The sequence below is a fragment of the Pan troglodytes genome, chromosome 1, assembly GCF_028858775.2.
Source record: "Pan troglodytes isolate AG18354 chromosome 1, NHGRI_mPanTro3-v2.0_pri, whole genome shotgun sequence".
Classification (NCBI taxonomy): domain Eukaryota; kingdom Metazoa; phylum Chordata; class Mammalia; order Primates; family Hominidae; genus Pan; species Pan troglodytes.
The window spans coordinates 201,732,870-201,750,433 of NC_072398.2; the positions used below are offsets into that span (position 1 = coordinate 201,732,870).

Consider the following 17,564-nt stretch of genomic DNA (forward strand, 5'->3'; position numbering starts at 1 on the left):
TGGCAAGTACAGAGAGAGAGCATGGTGGTCAGGGAGGACTTCCTGGAGGAGGAGGCCAGCTGACTTCAGCTTGAGCTGGGTCTGCCCTAAGGCTCTTAGCCAAGGCCTCCTTGAGGTAGAGGGGTTGCCAGAAAGGGAAGCCCAGGATCTAAAGCCCTGGATGGGGCTCAGGCCTTTCCTGTTCCTTCACAAGTAACAAAGCCGCTGCCCTGATGTCTCACTCACCACCCTGGGGAGAGCCTGGGAGTGCCAGCCCCTTGGCTTCCTCTTGTTCATCCTGAGCCAGGCCACACGAACGGCCAGGACTCCCAGACTGACTAACCTGGTCAGAGTGACACCCAGACCACCTGACCTCAGTCACAGGAGCCCCCAGATAGACTGACAACAGTCCTATGATCCCTAGCCAGACTGACCCAAGTTGGTGACCCCCAAATAGGCCGACCTCAGCCAGCCTGGCTCCCAGCTGACTGTCCCTGTTGAAAGTGGCCTCTGCCTCATACAGATGACCCCCAGACTATCTCACTTCGGCCAGAATAACCATCAGACTGACCGACCCCAGACCTGCACACCCCAGCCACAGTGACCCCTGACCTCTGCCAAATGACCCCTACAACTGACCCCGGCCAAGGTGACCTCCAAGGAGTCACTCTGGATGGGCTGACTGACTGACCCCATCCAGAGTGATTCCTTTTTTTTTTTTTTTGAGATAGAGTCTCATTCTGTTGCCCAGGCTGAAGTGCAGTAGCATGATCTCGCTCACTGCAACCTCCAGCTCCCAGGTTCAAGCTATTCTCGTGCCTCAGCCTGCAAAGTAGCTGGAATTATAGGCACGTGCCACCATACCCAGCTTGTTTTTGTATTTTTAGTAGAGACGGGGATGTCACCATGCTGGCCAGGCTGGTCTCAAACTTCTGGCCTCAAGTGGTGCCTCCACCTTGGCCTCCCAAAGTGCTGGGATTACAGGCATGAGCCTCAGAGTGATTCCTTAACCAGATTCACTCCCTCTCCCTGACCCATGTCCGTCTCTAGACCTGTGTCTCTGGGCCAGGCCCAGTTCTAGCTCCAGCCCATAGTGGGTAACATCTCTGGGGACAGGCTCCCTAAGGAGAGCCCCACCCTCACCCCTTCCCCTGGTCCCTTGAGATGGGAATGGTCAGCTAGGAGCCAAAAGCCCCAAAGCCAAGTCCCAGCTCTGCTAGAGACTCAACTCCTGCTGGAGGCCACTAAATCTGACTTTGAGTTCAGAGCAAGAATGGTGGCAAGGAATCCTTCTTGACTCCATCGACACAGACATGGGCACAGACATGCACATATACACATCAATACCTCTATGAAGGGGCTGTGAATTACCACCATGACCACCTGAGCCGGTGAATCCTCAGCAACTCAGAAGGTAGGTAGTATTATTTTTGTCTTATTGTTAGTTTATTAGGTACTATTATTATTCCTAATTTACAGATTAAAACAGGCTCAGAGAGATACAGCTGCTTACTCAAGGCCATGCAGCTACAATGTGCAGAAGCTCAGACTTAAACCTCCTATCTTTATTCCAGGAAACTGGGCACAAACAAAACAAAGCCTGCCCTTCTGCTGGCCATAAGTGTTAATTCAGCTTCATTCACAGGGGATTTTTCCCTGCCAGTACAAAGCAGGTCCCAGGCTGGCACTATTAGAGGTACAAGGATGATGAAGACTCTGCCCTGCCCTCAGGGACCTCCTAGTCCCAGTGAGGGTGAGGAAGAGGGAATGAGGGAATAAGGGAAGAGTCAAGGCCACAAGAGGGGGTCCAGGGGAGGGGGCCAGGTAGAGGGGAAAGGCCTCCTGGAAGAGGCGGCATCTAAGCAGAGCCAAGAAGGATAGGTAGAAATGGGTGCAAGGCATTTGTGGCAAAGGACCCAGGGGAGCAAAGCAAGGTGGTCAATAAACACAGTTCGTCCAGGGCACAGAAAGGAGCCCAGGTTGGCTAAAGCCGTGGGAGCTATGACTGGAGGGAGGGGAGTGAGGCCAAATCATGGAGGACCCTGAACGCCAGGGTGAGGAGCTGGGCCTCATTTTGAATTGAGAAGCCACAGTAGGTGTTTGAGTAGGAAAGTTTATCTCATCCTGGATTCAGATGAGATAAATGATATATCCTATAAGCCATGAGTAGGGCAGGTGGTGTCTCCAGAGAGCACAGCAGGATCCAGAGGGAGCTTGGGACCAAGCCACCAAGGGGTCCAGAGTCAGATGTCAGAAACTGGTGAGGACAGGGGCCTCAAGTCCCCTTCCAGGATGTAAACGGCTCACCCTCCAATCACACTCAGAGAGGTGCACAGCACACAACACACATATGCCCTGAGCCCCACGCTCAGTGTTCACACACACTCCCTTTCTGCAGCCTGGGCCAAGCCTGGGGATGCAGCCTCAGACTGGGAACAGGGAGAATGCCTGCCCTTGGGCACCTCATCTCTACAGAGGCCTCCCTGAGAGGGTGAATTGAATCAACCCAAGACCCCCAAGGGCTCCCCCAGCCTCAGTTCAAACTGGCCCAGCTACATTCCTCAGCTAATCTCCCCAATCTGGCAGGCGGTTGCCTGAGCAACCGTCAGCCACAATTTGGGAAGGCAGGGGGATGGTTTAGCCACATCCGGCTGGGCTCAGGATGGGGTGATATAAGGGGCAGAGCTGCCTCTGGAGGAGTGTGGGAGGGGTCTCCCTGGTGGGAGGGGCTCCACACCTCCCCATGCACGTGTCCACATGCAGGTGTGCGTGTGAGTGTGTGCAGGTGTGCATGTGTGTATGTGTGTGCACACGTGCACTCATGGCTCTAAGATGACAGGACAGCCTGGTACTGAGTTTCAAGTATTCAGATGGGAGGCGGAAGACCGGGATCTTTTTCCCGCTGAGCCTCTAAGTCCCTTTGTGACTTTGGGCAGGTGACTTGCCCTCTCTGAATCCTTACCTCCTCACCTGTAAAATGAGAGTGGGGACCGCTAAGGTCGGATGACCGGTTGCAGTTGCGTGAGTGTGCACGTGAGCAAGAGTCATCTTGGGGCAGAGGTGCATGAGGGTGGGCATGGGTGTCGGAAAGGGGAGGTCTCCCGGGCAGGCGCTGTGAAGCCGTGGGTGTATAGACGTCCATTTACAAGCAAAGGTACAGGGCATATTTAGTGGTAAGCCTGCACCTAAGGGGGAGGTGGGTGTGTGCAGTAAGGTAGATGGGAGTTGTGCATATGTGTATGTGTCAGTGTGAACACAAGCACTGTGCACCAGACTTTCCTCACACCAGACAGGGAACAGCACTCCATGCCCAATGCGGCTGCCGCTGCAACCAGTATTTTCTGAAGACACCTGGCAAACAGAGCCTGTTTGCAATGAGACTTTTCTGCCCTTTGGTTTGTCAATAGAACATCCAATTCCCAAGAGTGGTCCCAGGAGAAGCAAAACTTTTCCCAACAGGTTGCACATTTAGGGGCTGGGATTTCACCCAAGCCCAGGTACATGCCCAGTTGTGGGTGGGGGAATTCAAATACAACCCCAACAACAACACTGGACTATTTCATCATCCAAGGTTGTACCCCTATTCTCAGCAGCCCAACCCAAGCCTGGAACCAACACTGGCCTCACCCCTGACTTGCTTGCCTAACCCAGCCCCATCCTGGGTTCTCCACCCCAACTACAGCTCCATCTCAGGCCTGTCTAATCCCTACCTCCTCCCTGCCTGAGGTCAAGGACCACGTCTCATGCATTTGAACCCCATCCCAAGCCCTGTGTATAGCCAACAGTGCCTGGACTTATTGACCCCATGATCCCAGCTAGTCTGACCCTCACCAACCACACCCAGCTCTAGGACCATGACTCCAGCCCAGAGGCCCGGCCCAGCCCACCTTGCTACTCTCCTTGCCCAAGTCAACTCATCTAGACCTAGGCCGAGGCTCCCAGAGCTGCCCGAAGAGCCCTGACAAACTGATGGGTCATTAATTGTAGTCAGGGCTGGGAGAAGTATGCCCATTTTCTAATCACCCAGGAGTCTCCATAGCTGCAACCAGAAAGATCGCCCAGGGCTGGGCCACAGGGAAAGTTGAGCTAGCACCACCCACAGAGCCAACAGACAGCCTGACAATGCCAACATCTTGCCATCTCCACTGAGAATGGAAGGAAACCAAGTACAGCAGGAGATCTTATGCCAGGCCCACTCCCCATCTCCCTGATCAATATGTGCTGCAAATCCCAGAGTTAGCAGTAGAGCTGCCACACTGGCAGTATGAGGGGAAGGCACAGGCCAGGGCTGGATGCCAGACAGAGGAAAAGGGCCGAATGGAGGACTATGTTGTGCAGTGGTGCAGTGGGCAAAGAGTTCACAGATCTGCCCTGCAGACACCCTGCAACATACGAAGACAGAGTACAGAGTAGAGGGGCATGGGGCTGTGCACAAACCCGAGCAGTGTGACGATCTGTACTTCATAAAGGTCCATGGAGAGAGGCCTCTGCTGTGCCACAGTGCAGTGTGTGGAGGGTGCAGTGCAGCAGCTTTGCAGTGTAGAGACAGAATACTGTTACACAATGCAGGGAGCAGAGCCCACAGTGTGCACAGGCCTCATTACAGACATCTGGTACAGCATGGCAGAACTGGCCAGGGCCATGATGCACCATGGAAGAGCCACATCCATCATGGGCATGACCCAGAGCGGCACAAGGCACACCGCGCCACTGCAGTGCACTTAGTGGTACACTGGGCTGGCACCCAGTGCTACGTGATAGGTGTATGGAGGAATGCCAAGATGGTAAGTTTAAGCCTTACTAGTTCAAGCTTCATGCATTCTCAGGGGAAGGGTGTGTGCCCTGCATAGACATGCAGCACGGGCACACAGAACAACAGAGAGATACGGGGATGGGAAAGGGGCAGTGAGTGAAGAAGAAACTGCTGGGTGCGGCAACCCAGCCTAGAATATAAGCCCAATAAATACAGTCCTGAGGAACAGAGTAGGTGCAGACTCGAGGCACGGGTAGGAAGTGGCACAAAATGGAGTACAATTAAGATGCAGTGTGGAGCTGGGCGCAGTAGCTCACGCCCGTAATCCCAGCACTTTGAGAGGCCGAGGCAGGTGGATCATTTGAGGTCAGAGGTTTGAGACCAGCCTGACCAACATGGTGAAACCTCGTCTCTAGTAAAAATACAAAAATTAGCTGGGTTTGGTGGCACATGCCTGTAATCCCAGCTACTCGGGAGGCGGAGGCAGGAGAATCACTTGAACCCAGGGGGCGGAGGTGGCAGTGAGCCCAGATCGCTCCATTGCACTCCAGCCTGGCCAACAGAGTGAGGCTCCATCTTAAAAAAAAAAAAAATAGATGCTGTGTGGAACCAGTGGATTCAACACAAGGGCTCTGGGTCCCGCAATCCGGTAGACTGCATACAACCCAACAGTGAACAGGTTCGTTGCAGGGTAGAGGCCCTGGGCAGTAATCCTGTGCAGTGCACGAATGCAATGTCAGATACTGTGCAGCGGTGCTGCCTTTGCAAACCTAAGCCAGTCCTGAAGCCCAAGAAAGTGGTCCCAAGCTGTACTATAGATATAGACTCCGAGTCGTGTGCAACATGGGGCAGTGAGGACACTCAATGCAAAGATGTTGTTCACGTAGGGCTGACAACAAAAACCTGGAAAAGGACACCAGCCTACAGATACCATGGTGGTAGGAGAGTGAAAGGCCAGGACACCATAGGGGCAGCGTTTCAGCAGCAGTGGCGCAGTGCAAGGGCTGGGCCATGAGGCATATATCCAGTGCAGCAAAGCAGTGCACATGCACAGAAGTGCTATGTGGGGCAAAGTGCACTGTTGGTACAATGCAACTGTGGAATGCAGAGGGGCCATGCCCAGAAACTCAGGAAAAGTTCACAGTCCTGATGCAATACTGACGTCCATGCAATAGTGCAGTGCAGTACAGAGATGCTGTGTGATGCCAAGATGCAATGTTGTGGTAGCATGCCATCTGTTGGCACGGTGCAGTGCTGCAATGCGAGGAGCTATGCCCAAACCCCAAAAGAGTCCACGTGCCCAATGCAATGTAGACTGCCTGGTGAGGCACTGGGGTGCAGAATATAAATGCTCTATGACACAAACATGCAATGTGGCCACAGAAAACCATGTGTTGATCTCAGACAGTGGTGCAGTGTGAGCGGCTCCGCCCAGAAACCCAGGAGAATTCACCTTCCCAATGCAACACTGACATCCAGCAGAGTGACACAGTATACAAGAGAGCAGCAAAGACACACACATGGCAGGATCATGGCAGGATGGAGGCACGGTCCAATAGGACAATGCAGAGGCACAGCATGCAGAAACTCAGGAGAACGCACACCCTCAATGCAATGCAGCAATCCCAGTGAAGTAGAGGGCTGAGACAGAGGGCTGTGCGAGGAGGCTGGACCCAGGAATCCCAGACAGCGCACATCCAGAGCAGTCCAGAGCCTGGCACGCTGCAACAGTGTTGCTGGGAGGGTCGTGATGCCTCCCTGTGATGCACTGGAGGAGAGGGGAGCTCAGATCCCTGGAAAACCCTCTACCTACAGCTCTGCCCGGCCACGCTGGCTCACCCCACAAGTTGGGGGCTGAAATCTCATCTGGCTTGTCTCCCTCCCTCCAACATCTTCCACCCCAGTGACTCTCCAAGGGCAAAGGATGAAGCCACTGCCACCCACAGGATAGGCCATCTAGAATCGAGCACATTGTCCAGGTATTATAACTGAGCAGAGCCCCAGCATGCTGGCAGGAAAACAATGAATTCAAATTCTGCTGGTAAAGCTCTCGGACAATTAAAGTACAGCCCCTGGCCCTCAGCCCAGGGCAGGACAGAGGAGAGATAGAGAGAAAGACCTATTACTGGATTAGGCCCTGGGACAGGGTGGGCAGGAAGTAGGATGAACAAGAGGTTAGGATGTCAGAGAAGAGCCAGACTCAATCAACCTGGCTAGGCACTCCCCAACCACCACCCCCATCCCCACCACTATTACTCCCTCCCAGGCCTGGACTTCATCAGAAACCAGGAACAAACTTTTCTGGGCACACAGGATGACCGCACACAGGCACATACACACATCATAACAGTGAACACTTACACAGTGCTTACTATGTGCAGGACCTGTTCTAACCTACATAATCATAACCGTAAAACATATCCTCATGACAAACGCATGCAGTGTGTTCTATTATTATCCCCATTCCACAAATGAGAACACTAAGGGCCCAGAGAGGTCAGTAACTTACCAAAGTATCACACAGCCAGAAGTGGTGGGCTTAGGATTAGAACCCAGATGGTCTGGGTCCTCAACCCATGCTCTCAACCACCACACGCTAGACAAACACATATTGACAGGCATGCCCAGCCACAAGTCCACATGCACGCTCCTGTAAACACACATACATACACATTCTAAGCAATGTATTTCCCACTCTCAGCTGAGACTCACCTGTCCTATCCACTAGGTTTCTGATACCTCCCAGTTGTCACCTCTTATCTCCACCTCTTACCTCCACCTCTTATCACCCACATCTCCTTGTTCTTTCTATCCTCCACCTGTCCCCCAACCCTCAGTTGTTCCCCCAATACCGCCTGTCCCTTCACTGTCAGCTGTCCCATCCCCCAGGTATATCTTTCCCACCAGCTATCTTCTATCCGCCAGTGGTCCCCCAGGCCTCAGCTGTCACCCACCATAGTGGACATCTGACGGTGTGCTGCGGTTTTCCGTCTCCTTTTTCCACTAGTCTGGGAGCCCCCGGGGGCTGAGCTGTCACCCCACCCCTAGCTTTAATCTTGCCCTGTCAAATATCCTCAGCATCTCCCCTTCCTAACAGCCCCATCTCAATCTTTCTCCCCAGCTTCTGCCCTCAAACTCCCAAGCCTCAGCAGCCCTCCAAGCCCCCTTTCTCCTTGTCCCTTCTGAGTCATCACAAGGTCCTGTGGTTTGCATCCTGGGAATCTGCCCAAGACCTCCTGCGTCATCTGGAAGCAGCATCTTCTGAGCTGTCCCCCTCAGGGGTCCTCCCACAGTCATTCTGCAGGCAATGGCAGCCCCCAACCCAGAGCCAGAGGAGGAGGCATAGCCAGCCCACCCATGACTGTGCTGCAGAGCCCCAGCTCCTGCATTCACCCCTCCAAGCCTTCCCTGTGCACCCAGAGGCATCGAGATGCAGCCACTTAGTGGGCATCTCCCACGTATAGGCCCTGGGGACCACAGATGACGAAGACACAGCTCAGCCCCTGGGGGCTCCCAGCCTAGTGGAAAAAGGAGACGGAAAACTGCAGCACATTGTCAGACGTCCACTATGGGAGAAATTTGACCAACTGCACCGGGAGAGGGCTGGGAAGGCTTCGCTGCATCAGTGACAATGGAGCTGAACTGTGAAGGTTGAACAAGTAGGTAGATCCCCCACCCCCACCGCGAGGTGAGAAGTAGGGAGGGGCACAGTGTGTGCAAAGGTAGAGAGGTATGAACTGGCATGGCAGGCTCCTGGATCAGCAATTTGCCTGGTGATTTGGAGCAGACAGCGGATAGGCAGGAGTGGGGTCAGGGAAGAAAGGCATCATGTGAAGCTGCTTCAGAAAGAAAGGGCTGGTCATGCAGGGCCTCATCTGCTATGCTAGGGTTTGGGTTTTGTCCCCTGAGTTCTGGGGAGCCTTCAGCTTGGGACAAAGGAGTGGCAGCATCCTATGTCTGCCTTAGAAGCTTATTCCAGCCACAGGGTGGTGGAAGCATTAGAAACCAAAAGCCTGGGGAGGGCCCGGTGGCTCATGCCTGTAATCCCAGTACTTTGGGAGGCCGAGTCAGGCAGGTCACCAGGTCAGGAGATGGAGACCATCCTGGCTAACACAGCGAAACCCCGTCTTTACTAAAAATACAAAAAATTAGCCGAGCGTGGTGGCACGCGCCTGTAGTCCCAGCTACTTGGGAGGCTGAGGCTGAAGAATTGCTTGAACCCAGGAGGCAGAGGTTGCAGTGAGCCAAGATGGTGCCCCTGCACTCCAGCCTGGGTGACAGAGTGAGACTCCATCTCAAAAAAAAAAAAGAAACCGAGAGCGTGATGGCAGGCAGAGTAGAGGCCAAGAAGGCTACCAGGCTACTGCAATAGTCCAGGCAAGATCTAATAAGGCTGCAGAGAAGGGGCCTGGATTGAACAAAACCTTTTGTCAAGAGCCACTGAGTCATGGTCCATCCAGACCAATTCCCCTCCCAGAGATGCCCAGGCCTCACTGAAGGTGCTGCAGGCCGCCTCATGCCTCTAGACCAGTGCTGTCTGCAGAACTTTCTGAGAGGATGGAAATGTTCTCTGCCTGCATTAACCAGTACAATGAGAGCCACTAGCAACATGTGACTCTTGAGGACTTGAAATCTGACTAGTGCAACTGAGGGACTGAATTTTTATTTTAATTAATTTAAATGTAATACCCATACATGACTCAGGAGCCACTGTATTGGAGAATGCAGGTAGAGGACAATTTCCATCACCACAGAAGGTTCTATTAGATAACACAGCTCTAGGCTGACCGTTGAAAAACAGAACTATCGGGGCCCCTTCCAAGGCTTCTGGCTTTGGAGTCTGAAGAGCGATCAGGAGGCAAGTCCCAGGGAAGGGGCTACCAGAGGTTGAGTTGGGTACAGCCACCAGGACATTCCCACCCAACACGTCCACACCCCTTGTGGACACATCCTGGATACATGGACACCACCATAGGTCACAAGGGCACCTCCACATCTAAACATACAAATAGACACATGAGGCCAGGCACAGTGGCTCACACCTGTAATCCCAACACTTTGGGAGGCCGAAGCAGGTGGATCACCTGAGGTCAGGAGTTCAAGACCAGCCTGGCCAACATGGTGAAACCCCATCTCTACTAAAAATACAAAAATTAGCCAGGCATGGTGGCGGGTGCCTGTAATCCCAGCTATTCGGGAGGCTGAGGCAGGAGAATCGCTTGAACCCAGGAGGCAAAGGTTGCAGTGAGCCGAGATCATGCCATTGCACTCCAGCCTGGGTGACAAAGCGAGACTCCATCTGAAAAAAAAAGAAGAAAAGGCCGTGCGCTGTGGTTCACGCCTGTAATCTCAGCACTTTGGAAGGCCAAGGCAGGCAGATCACAATGTCAGGAGGTCAAGACCAGCCTGACCAACATGGTGAAACCCAGTCTCTACTAAAAATACAAAAATTAGCCAGGCATGGTGGCATGCGCCTGTAATCCCAGCTACTTAGGAGGCTGAGACAGGAGAATCACTTGAACCCGGGAGGCGGAGGTTGCAATGAGCCAAGATCACGCCACTGCACTCCAGCCTGGGCGACAGAGTGAGACTCCATCTCAAAAAAAAAAAAAGAAGAAGAAGAAGAAAAAAAAAAAGTAGACACATGGCACCCCACACCCAGACTCACTAACAACTGGATACTTCAATGACTGGGTCCCTGTTGTTTCATACACAGATAACCCCACCCTCAGATAGCCGGACACTTGGGGACCCCTACAACCAGACACTCAGGCACCTGGCCAGCCCCATACCTGGACACAACACAGAGACACTCCCCACTTATAAATACCCACTAACCTGAGGACTCCCAGACACATGGATACACCCACCTCCACACCCAGGGATGCTGGGATAGCCTCTGTCTGCACACCCTGCTCCTCCCACATGCTGGTACTGGGTTGTCCATACCTAGATAGCGAGACACCACCCATCCAAATAGCTCTGCACCCAACTCCAGGAATGTGATACTTGGATAGCCAGACACCCTTAGCACCAGGCTCCCCAGGGGTCAAAGCAGCTGGTTACCTCCCTACTCCAAACTCAGATCCTGCCACACCACACGATAACCAGATGGCTAGACACCCTAACAGGTCACATGTGTCCATGCCCCTAGTTACAATCCCTACACACCCCCCACTCTGACTGCCCAGATGCTAGAGTCACATCTGCACACACCTCAGCCAGCCTCCCCAACCCCATCTGCCAGGGCCACCATGGGATGCAGTTCTCCTCCCTTCCCTCCGGTGCACAAGCGGTGAGAACAGAGGCTGTGACCCCACCCGCCCACCCTAGGATCTAGGACTGAGGACTAAGGGAGGGTCTTCCAGGAAGCTTCCCTCCCTCTCCTAACACAGGGCCCTGCGGGCTCCCTCCCTCCTCCCCAGCCACTCACACAGACCGTTGAGACTCAACGTCTCACCAACTGCCAGGCCCCATCACAAAAGGCTGAGACTGGGGGCTGGAAGAGCCCTGCCAGCTGCTAGGGGTGGGGCCAGAGCCTGGGGGAGGGGCTGGCAGGCAGGAGGCCCGTTCCCTTCAGTCTCTTGCCAGGGACTCAACCTCCCCAACTCAAAGCTCCCAGATGACACTCTCAACATGGCCTTTTCACAACATAACACCATCCCCCACCCTCCAGGAATTTTCCAGATTCCTGGAGGGAAACCTGGTTCTTCAATCTCTACCTTCAGTGGAATCAGTGCGCCCCCATCTGGCATCTCCACCTCTGAACTTGGCCCCCTTAAACTTTATTCTTTCAGGCCATATATATTTATTCAGACCCGGTGGGCCAGGCCTTGTACCTGGCACTAAGATTCAGAAGTAAACTAAAAACCCAGTCTCTGTCCTCAGCTCTCAGTCTGGTAAGGGAGACAGCACTAATAAACTGTAATTACAATAATTACAATGCTATGTAAAAATCCAATTGACCCCCACCCCCAACTTCCTAGGCTAGGACAGGGCATCACCGAGGAAGGCTTCAGGGAGTGGATGATGCTTAGAGCTGAGAGCCCATCAAGTTGCAGGAGTTCACCAGCGAAAAGCTGGAGTTAGAAAGTTCTGCAGAGAAAGCACGGCTTGCCCAAAGGCCCAGAGAGGAGACAGCAGGCTGTGGGCATTTGGGTCTTTGGTAAGAAGGTCAGGCTGGCCAGATCATAGGATGCAAGGGGCAGTGACACAAAACAAGATGCAGCTGGACAGGCGGGCAGGAGCTAGAGCCAGCAACAGGGCCAAGGGATAAGGACTTCACCCTGAAGGCAATGGGGAGCCTTCAAAGGGTTTTAAACCCTTTGAGTTAAAATGTATTTTACAAAGATCCCCGGCACCATGAGGGAAAGAGGGAAGGAGGAGGCTGGAGCCTTCCTGCAGGTGAAAGATAGCTGAGGACGGACAGAAGGAGACAGATGAAAGAGTCTCTGAGAGGGCAGACAGGACGTTCCAGGATGCAGGAGGGCAACTAGGAAGAGAAAAGGGGGGAGGGGGAGGAAGGAGGAGCACAAGGTACCCCCTGCAACTCTGGCCAACCCAGTCCTGCATGGAAAGGCCACCCCATATGCCCAGCTGAGCTGATGAAAATCATGGAAGGATGGTGGCCTGTCTCCATCAAGCACGATGCTTGCCCTAGGTTTTTTCCGACACCAGAGCTGGGCAGCAGGCTGTCCAGGAGCTCAGCGTCCCCACCTCGGCCACTGTCACTGCTTCCTGCTAAGTCCCCTCCCCTAGCCCCAGGGAAAAGGGAGGGATGCCCAGACAAGCCTTTATTGCCCAACCTGAAACCACTGGGCAGCCGCTCCCTCATTCCTGCCGTCCACAACTCCTGCGACCAAAAGGACAAAATAGCAAGAACACAGCAGAATAAATAACTACCAGGTTTGCAAGGCTGAGAAGGCATCACACACCGCCCCTACCTGGAAGCTCCGGAGCCATTCAGGGAGCTGGGCTGACTCTGTCCAGACTGGGGACAAGGGGTATCACATCTATTCTACTTGGGCTTCTGAGTTCATCTCTAAGAATAACAAAGGGGGCCAGGAACTTTACAAGTGAGGTGATTTGCCAGACATCACATGAATAGCAAGTAGCAGAGGCAGAATTTGACACCGAATACCCCAGCTTTAAATCACAGCCTCTGTCTGGGGCTTTGCAACAACTCTCAAATCCATTTTTTGTTCCCTGGCACTCACAGACAGAGCCTTACTTTACAAGGTACTTGGTATCTACCAAAAGTGCCATACACCATTATCATGATGGCTATGAGGCAGAAGAGGAAACTGAGGCATCAAGAATGGGAGTAACCTGCTCTAGGCCTCACTCCCAAACTTCAGTTCCTGACAGTCCTCCTGCTGGCAGGGCTTGGGGCTTGTGAGTGTTCTTGAAATCAAAGCGATGGTGGTAGGAGCGGGGATGGGGCGCATACAGAACCCCGCGGGTTTGATTTCACGGTGGGAGAGGGAGGCAAAGTTGCCGCAGGACATGGGGGAGAAGTTGGAGAGGATGGGGTGGGAGGTCGCCTTGGGCGTCCTTTCGGGAACGGGGAGGTCAAAGCTAAAGCTGTGCCCTATGGCCCCGGAGCTGCAGGGCGAGGCCCAAGCGCTGGCCAGTGGCCGGCGCGAACGCTGGAGCCACGGGAGTTCCGGCCCGAGACACCGGAGCCGGCAACAGGGCCGCAAACGCGATGCCGGGGAGGTCAGTTGTCTGCGGCTGGCGACCGTGAGGAAGCGGCTCCGCTCCGGCACGTGTCTCGGCTCGGATCCCGCCCCGGGCGTCTCCCGGCTACCCGGAGCCCGCGGAGCAGCCCCACCGGTGGCGAGGGCGGGGGAGGTCACCCGGAGCAGGGCCCCGAAATTCCGCGGGAAGGGGCCGCGGTCTAGGATCCCAGGCCTCAGGGTGGGATGTGGAACACGCGCACGCACACACACCCGACACACCGTCCACACTCCGACGAGCACACGGACACACAAACACAGGCTCCGTATACACACATTCAGCTGCGCGCACACACACACGCGCACGCACACCAAAGACACCAGACTCCGAAACCCGGAGAACGCGACCACACAGCAGACAAGCGCGGAGCCACACGCTCACACTCACGCTCACACTCAAGCACACACCTGGCGGTCCCGGCCGGCCGGGAGGCCGCACAAAGTTGCAGGCTCCACCAAGGGAGCGTCCCGGGAGGCCCGGGCGTCCCCCGCGCGTCCTGCGCGCCAAGGGAGGGGGCGCCGTCCCCCGGCGGCGAGCCAGGCCCTGCCCGCGCCCCGACGTCGCAGCCCAGCCCGGGGACAGCCCCCGCCCGGCCGCCCGGGGCGCAGCCGCGGCCCGGCCACCGCAGGAGCGCCCGCCGGTCCAGCCCTCCCCTCCCCGCCCGCCGGCCCCTCGCTGGGGCCCGCTGGCCCGGGCGCCCCGCAGCCCCGGCGCCGCCTCGGATCAGCCGCCCGCCAGCGCCGCGCGGAACTTGCGAAACAACAAACAGTCCGACATGCCCGAGGCGGCGGCCGCGGGGCCCGGTCCTCCCCTGAGCCTCGGGCCCTGCCCGACCCGGGCAGCCCAGGGGGCGCCGCCGCGACAACTTGTTCCGGCCCAGCGCGCCACACACGCGCACACGCACACGCGCGCACACACGTCCTGCCACCGCCCCCTCGGGCGGCCCCGGGCCCAGGGCACACTCGCAGCCGCGGCCCAGGCGCGCTCCACACTCGCAACATTCCTGGACGCGCAGCCAGCACACACGGACACATTCGCACACACTCACATCCGTTCCAGACTCGCTCCCACACACGCATTCCCGGCACACTTGGCATTCACTCGGACCCACGCGGCCCCCGGCGGCACACACCACATACCCCAGACACTCCCCACACGTACACAGCGCACGGACACACACGTTCCGGACCCGTTCCCACGCCTTCACACATGTACACGGATCTCAAAAGCACACACGCCACACACGCGTTCCCGGATCCACACTCAGGCGGGATCCAGAGAGCACCCCCGGCCACAGGCATAACACAAACACACAACCCATTCTCAGACACAAAACAAACAGCACTCCCGGCCAGGCATACAAAATGCAAACAAATGCAACACATTAGCAGATACAACTCCCGCAACACAACCAAACTCAGATGCACACACAACCCACTTGGCCACACAAACACTACACACTGGCAGACCCACAAGACACTCAGCGCACACCCAATGCCTCGATGCACACAACATTCACCCCCAACATACTCGCCGACACACATCACCTTTTCTTGCGCACAGAACTCACGGACACACAACATTCGCAGTCACGCAACACCCCGGGCACACAATCGCCCATCCTACGCTCAGACACACACAGGGAGCACGCTCGTAACGCCCGGTCACTCAACACTCACACTTTCTTCCGAGCTACGCCACGGGCCCCGAGGCTCGGCGGGGCAGGCTCGGTCCGGCCGCCGCGCGCTTACCTGCCGGAGTCTCGGTCTCCGGCGCGCAGAGCTGGAAGGTGAGTGCCAGCACGAGCGCCTGGGCACGGGCCATGGTTGGAGCGTCGCCGCCCGTCCCGGGGCCCGGCGCGGGGGACGCCGCCGCCAGAGCCCGAGCCCAGCCCGAGGCGAGCCGGAGCCCGAGCCGGAGCGGAGCGGCGCGGCGCGGAGCGGGACTGGCGCCGAGTCCAGAGCGGGAGCCGGAGCAAGCGGGGCGCTGACGTCAGGCCCGGCCGCGGGTTCGGCGGTCTCGCGGCGCTCCCTGCTGGCCACGGCGGGTGCTGCAGCGGGTCCGGCCGCCCGCTAGCCCTGGCGCGCCCCTCCCCCGCTCCCGCATCCTCCCCGCCATGAGGCCCCGCGGCTGGGTCTGGACGCCCACGGACGTCTCCACGGACAGGGCACCAACACTGCCAGGCGAGCACGCTCATGGCCCACGCCTAGCTCCCGTACAGCGCTCTCAGGGACGGTGACCCAGGGACACCCGGCCTCTGTCCCATCCGATGCCTGAATCCCTTGTACCTTGGCGCCTTCAAATGCGTGTTCTACATACCTCCAGGAACAGGGCGCTCATCACCTGGCCAAGAGCGGTTGTTGGGGCTTTGGAAACGCCGGCTTTTAGAAAGTTTTTCATTTCATGACGTGCAAGTCTACCTCCCTCACTAGCCCTCACTGGTCCTACTCTACCTTCTGGCTACACAGGTTAAATGTATTTGGGCCTCTACCCACAATGAGCCCTCGCACTATGATCTGCAAACTCGTTGCTCATTACTATGTAAGACCAGGTACCTTCTATGTGTTTTACCCACATGGACTCATTTAATCATCATATATTAGGTATGCAACAATTATACTGCATAAACACTGTTATGCAACAGTATTTGACAGCACCGAGATTTGAATCAAAGTTGTTTGGTTTGAATTGAATAGGGGCTGAGACCTTCCTCCCATCTGGACACCTATTCATTCAACAAATATTTATTGGGGTCTATTCATTTATTCAACAATTACTATAGGCCAGGGTAGAGATATAAAACAGACAAAAATTCCCTACTCTCATGGACCTTACATTCCAGTGGGAAGACAAGAACAGTAAACAACCAAAAAAACAAAAACAAAAAAGCAAACCCTCTGGTGTACGTCCCTTATCACTGTCTCATACACCAGGAAATTTGGGGGTGGTGGGGGGACAGGGAAGGCAAGGGGAATTGTTGCAATTTCAAATAGAGTGCGGGCTATATGATGAGTTCATTATCTGTCTCCACCTCTAGAAATGAGCTCCCTTGGGAAAAGACTCATCTTGTATTTCCGTGCCCAGTATATGGCATGTTTTTATTATTTTATTTTATTTTATTTTGTTTCGAGATGGAGTTTCACTCTTGTTGCCCAGGCTGGAGTGCAATGGCGCAGTCTTGGCTCATTGCAACCTCTGCCTCCCAGGCTCCAACAATTCTCCTGGCTCAGCCTCCCAAGTAACTGGGATTACAGGTGCCCACCACCACGCCCGGCTAATTTTCGTATTTTTAGTAGAGACAGGGTTTCACCATGTTGGCCAGGCTGGTCTGGAACTCCTGACCTCAGGTGATCCACCTGCCTCAGTCTCCCAAAGTGCAGGGATTACAGGCGTGAGCCACCGCGCCCGGCCTCTGGCACGTAATTGATGCTCAATAAATACTGACTGGATGGAATGAATGAAAGGGAAATGGTCCTAGCCTTCATGAATCTTACATTCTAGTAGGAGAGCCCAACAGCAAACATGTACATAAATATATCATTACCATCTAAGATATGCAAGCTAAAGGAAACGAGGGAGTATAATGATAAAGAAGATAGGGAAGGGGCATCTCCTTTAGATAAGTGGTCCAAGAGGGCTTTGCTATAGAAGTGACATGGTGACATTTGAACTGAGACCTGAAGTATGAGAAGGAGCCAACCTCATGCAAATCAGTGGAGAGGAACATTGCAGTCAGAGGGGACAGCCTGTGCAAAGGCAGGAGCTGGTGGGTACAAGCAGCTGCAAGGAAGCCGGGCAGCTGGCATGGAGTGAGTCGGGGGCAGAAGGGAGCCAGGTGCAGCTAGACAAGTCAGCAGGGTCTGTAGGTCAGGCAAGAAACCATGAGCAAGGAAGGGGCTTCAGGTTCAACCCTAAGAGTAATTAATGGGAGGCCACTGAAGTGGAGTAATTAAGCAGAGGAGTAATAAGGAGTAATAAGTTCTGATCTCTGGTGTTTTTTTGTTGTTTTTTTTTACAGCTCCAGCTATAAAGACTGCTGAAGTAGGGAAAGCCATGGGCAGATGGGTCTGACCACTGGGCAGTGACACTGAAC

General features: G+C 55.0%; 1 protein-coding gene across 10 annotated transcripts in view; it reads right to left on the reverse strand.

Moving 5' to 3' along the window:
• PTPRU (protein tyrosine phosphatase receptor type U) overlaps positions 1-15,418 on the reverse strand; it is a 90,172-nt gene extending 74,754 nt beyond the window's left edge. For 6 of the 10 annotated variants that reach the window (XM_016957769.4, XM_016957766.4, XM_016957741.4 and 3 more), the window contains exon 1: positions 15,223-15,395. In XM_016957769.4, coding sequence (XP_016813258.1) covers positions 15,223-15,295 — 73 coding nt within the window. In that variant the 5' untranslated portion in view covers positions 15,296-15,395. Of the gene's footprint in view, positions 1-13,878; positions 13,950-15,222 lie in introns of those variants that run through there. The other 4 variants (XM_016957756.3, XM_016957749.3, XM_016957734.3 and 1 more) reach the window with 2 other exon arrangements.
• Positions 15,419-17,564: the final 2,146 nt, after the last annotated feature.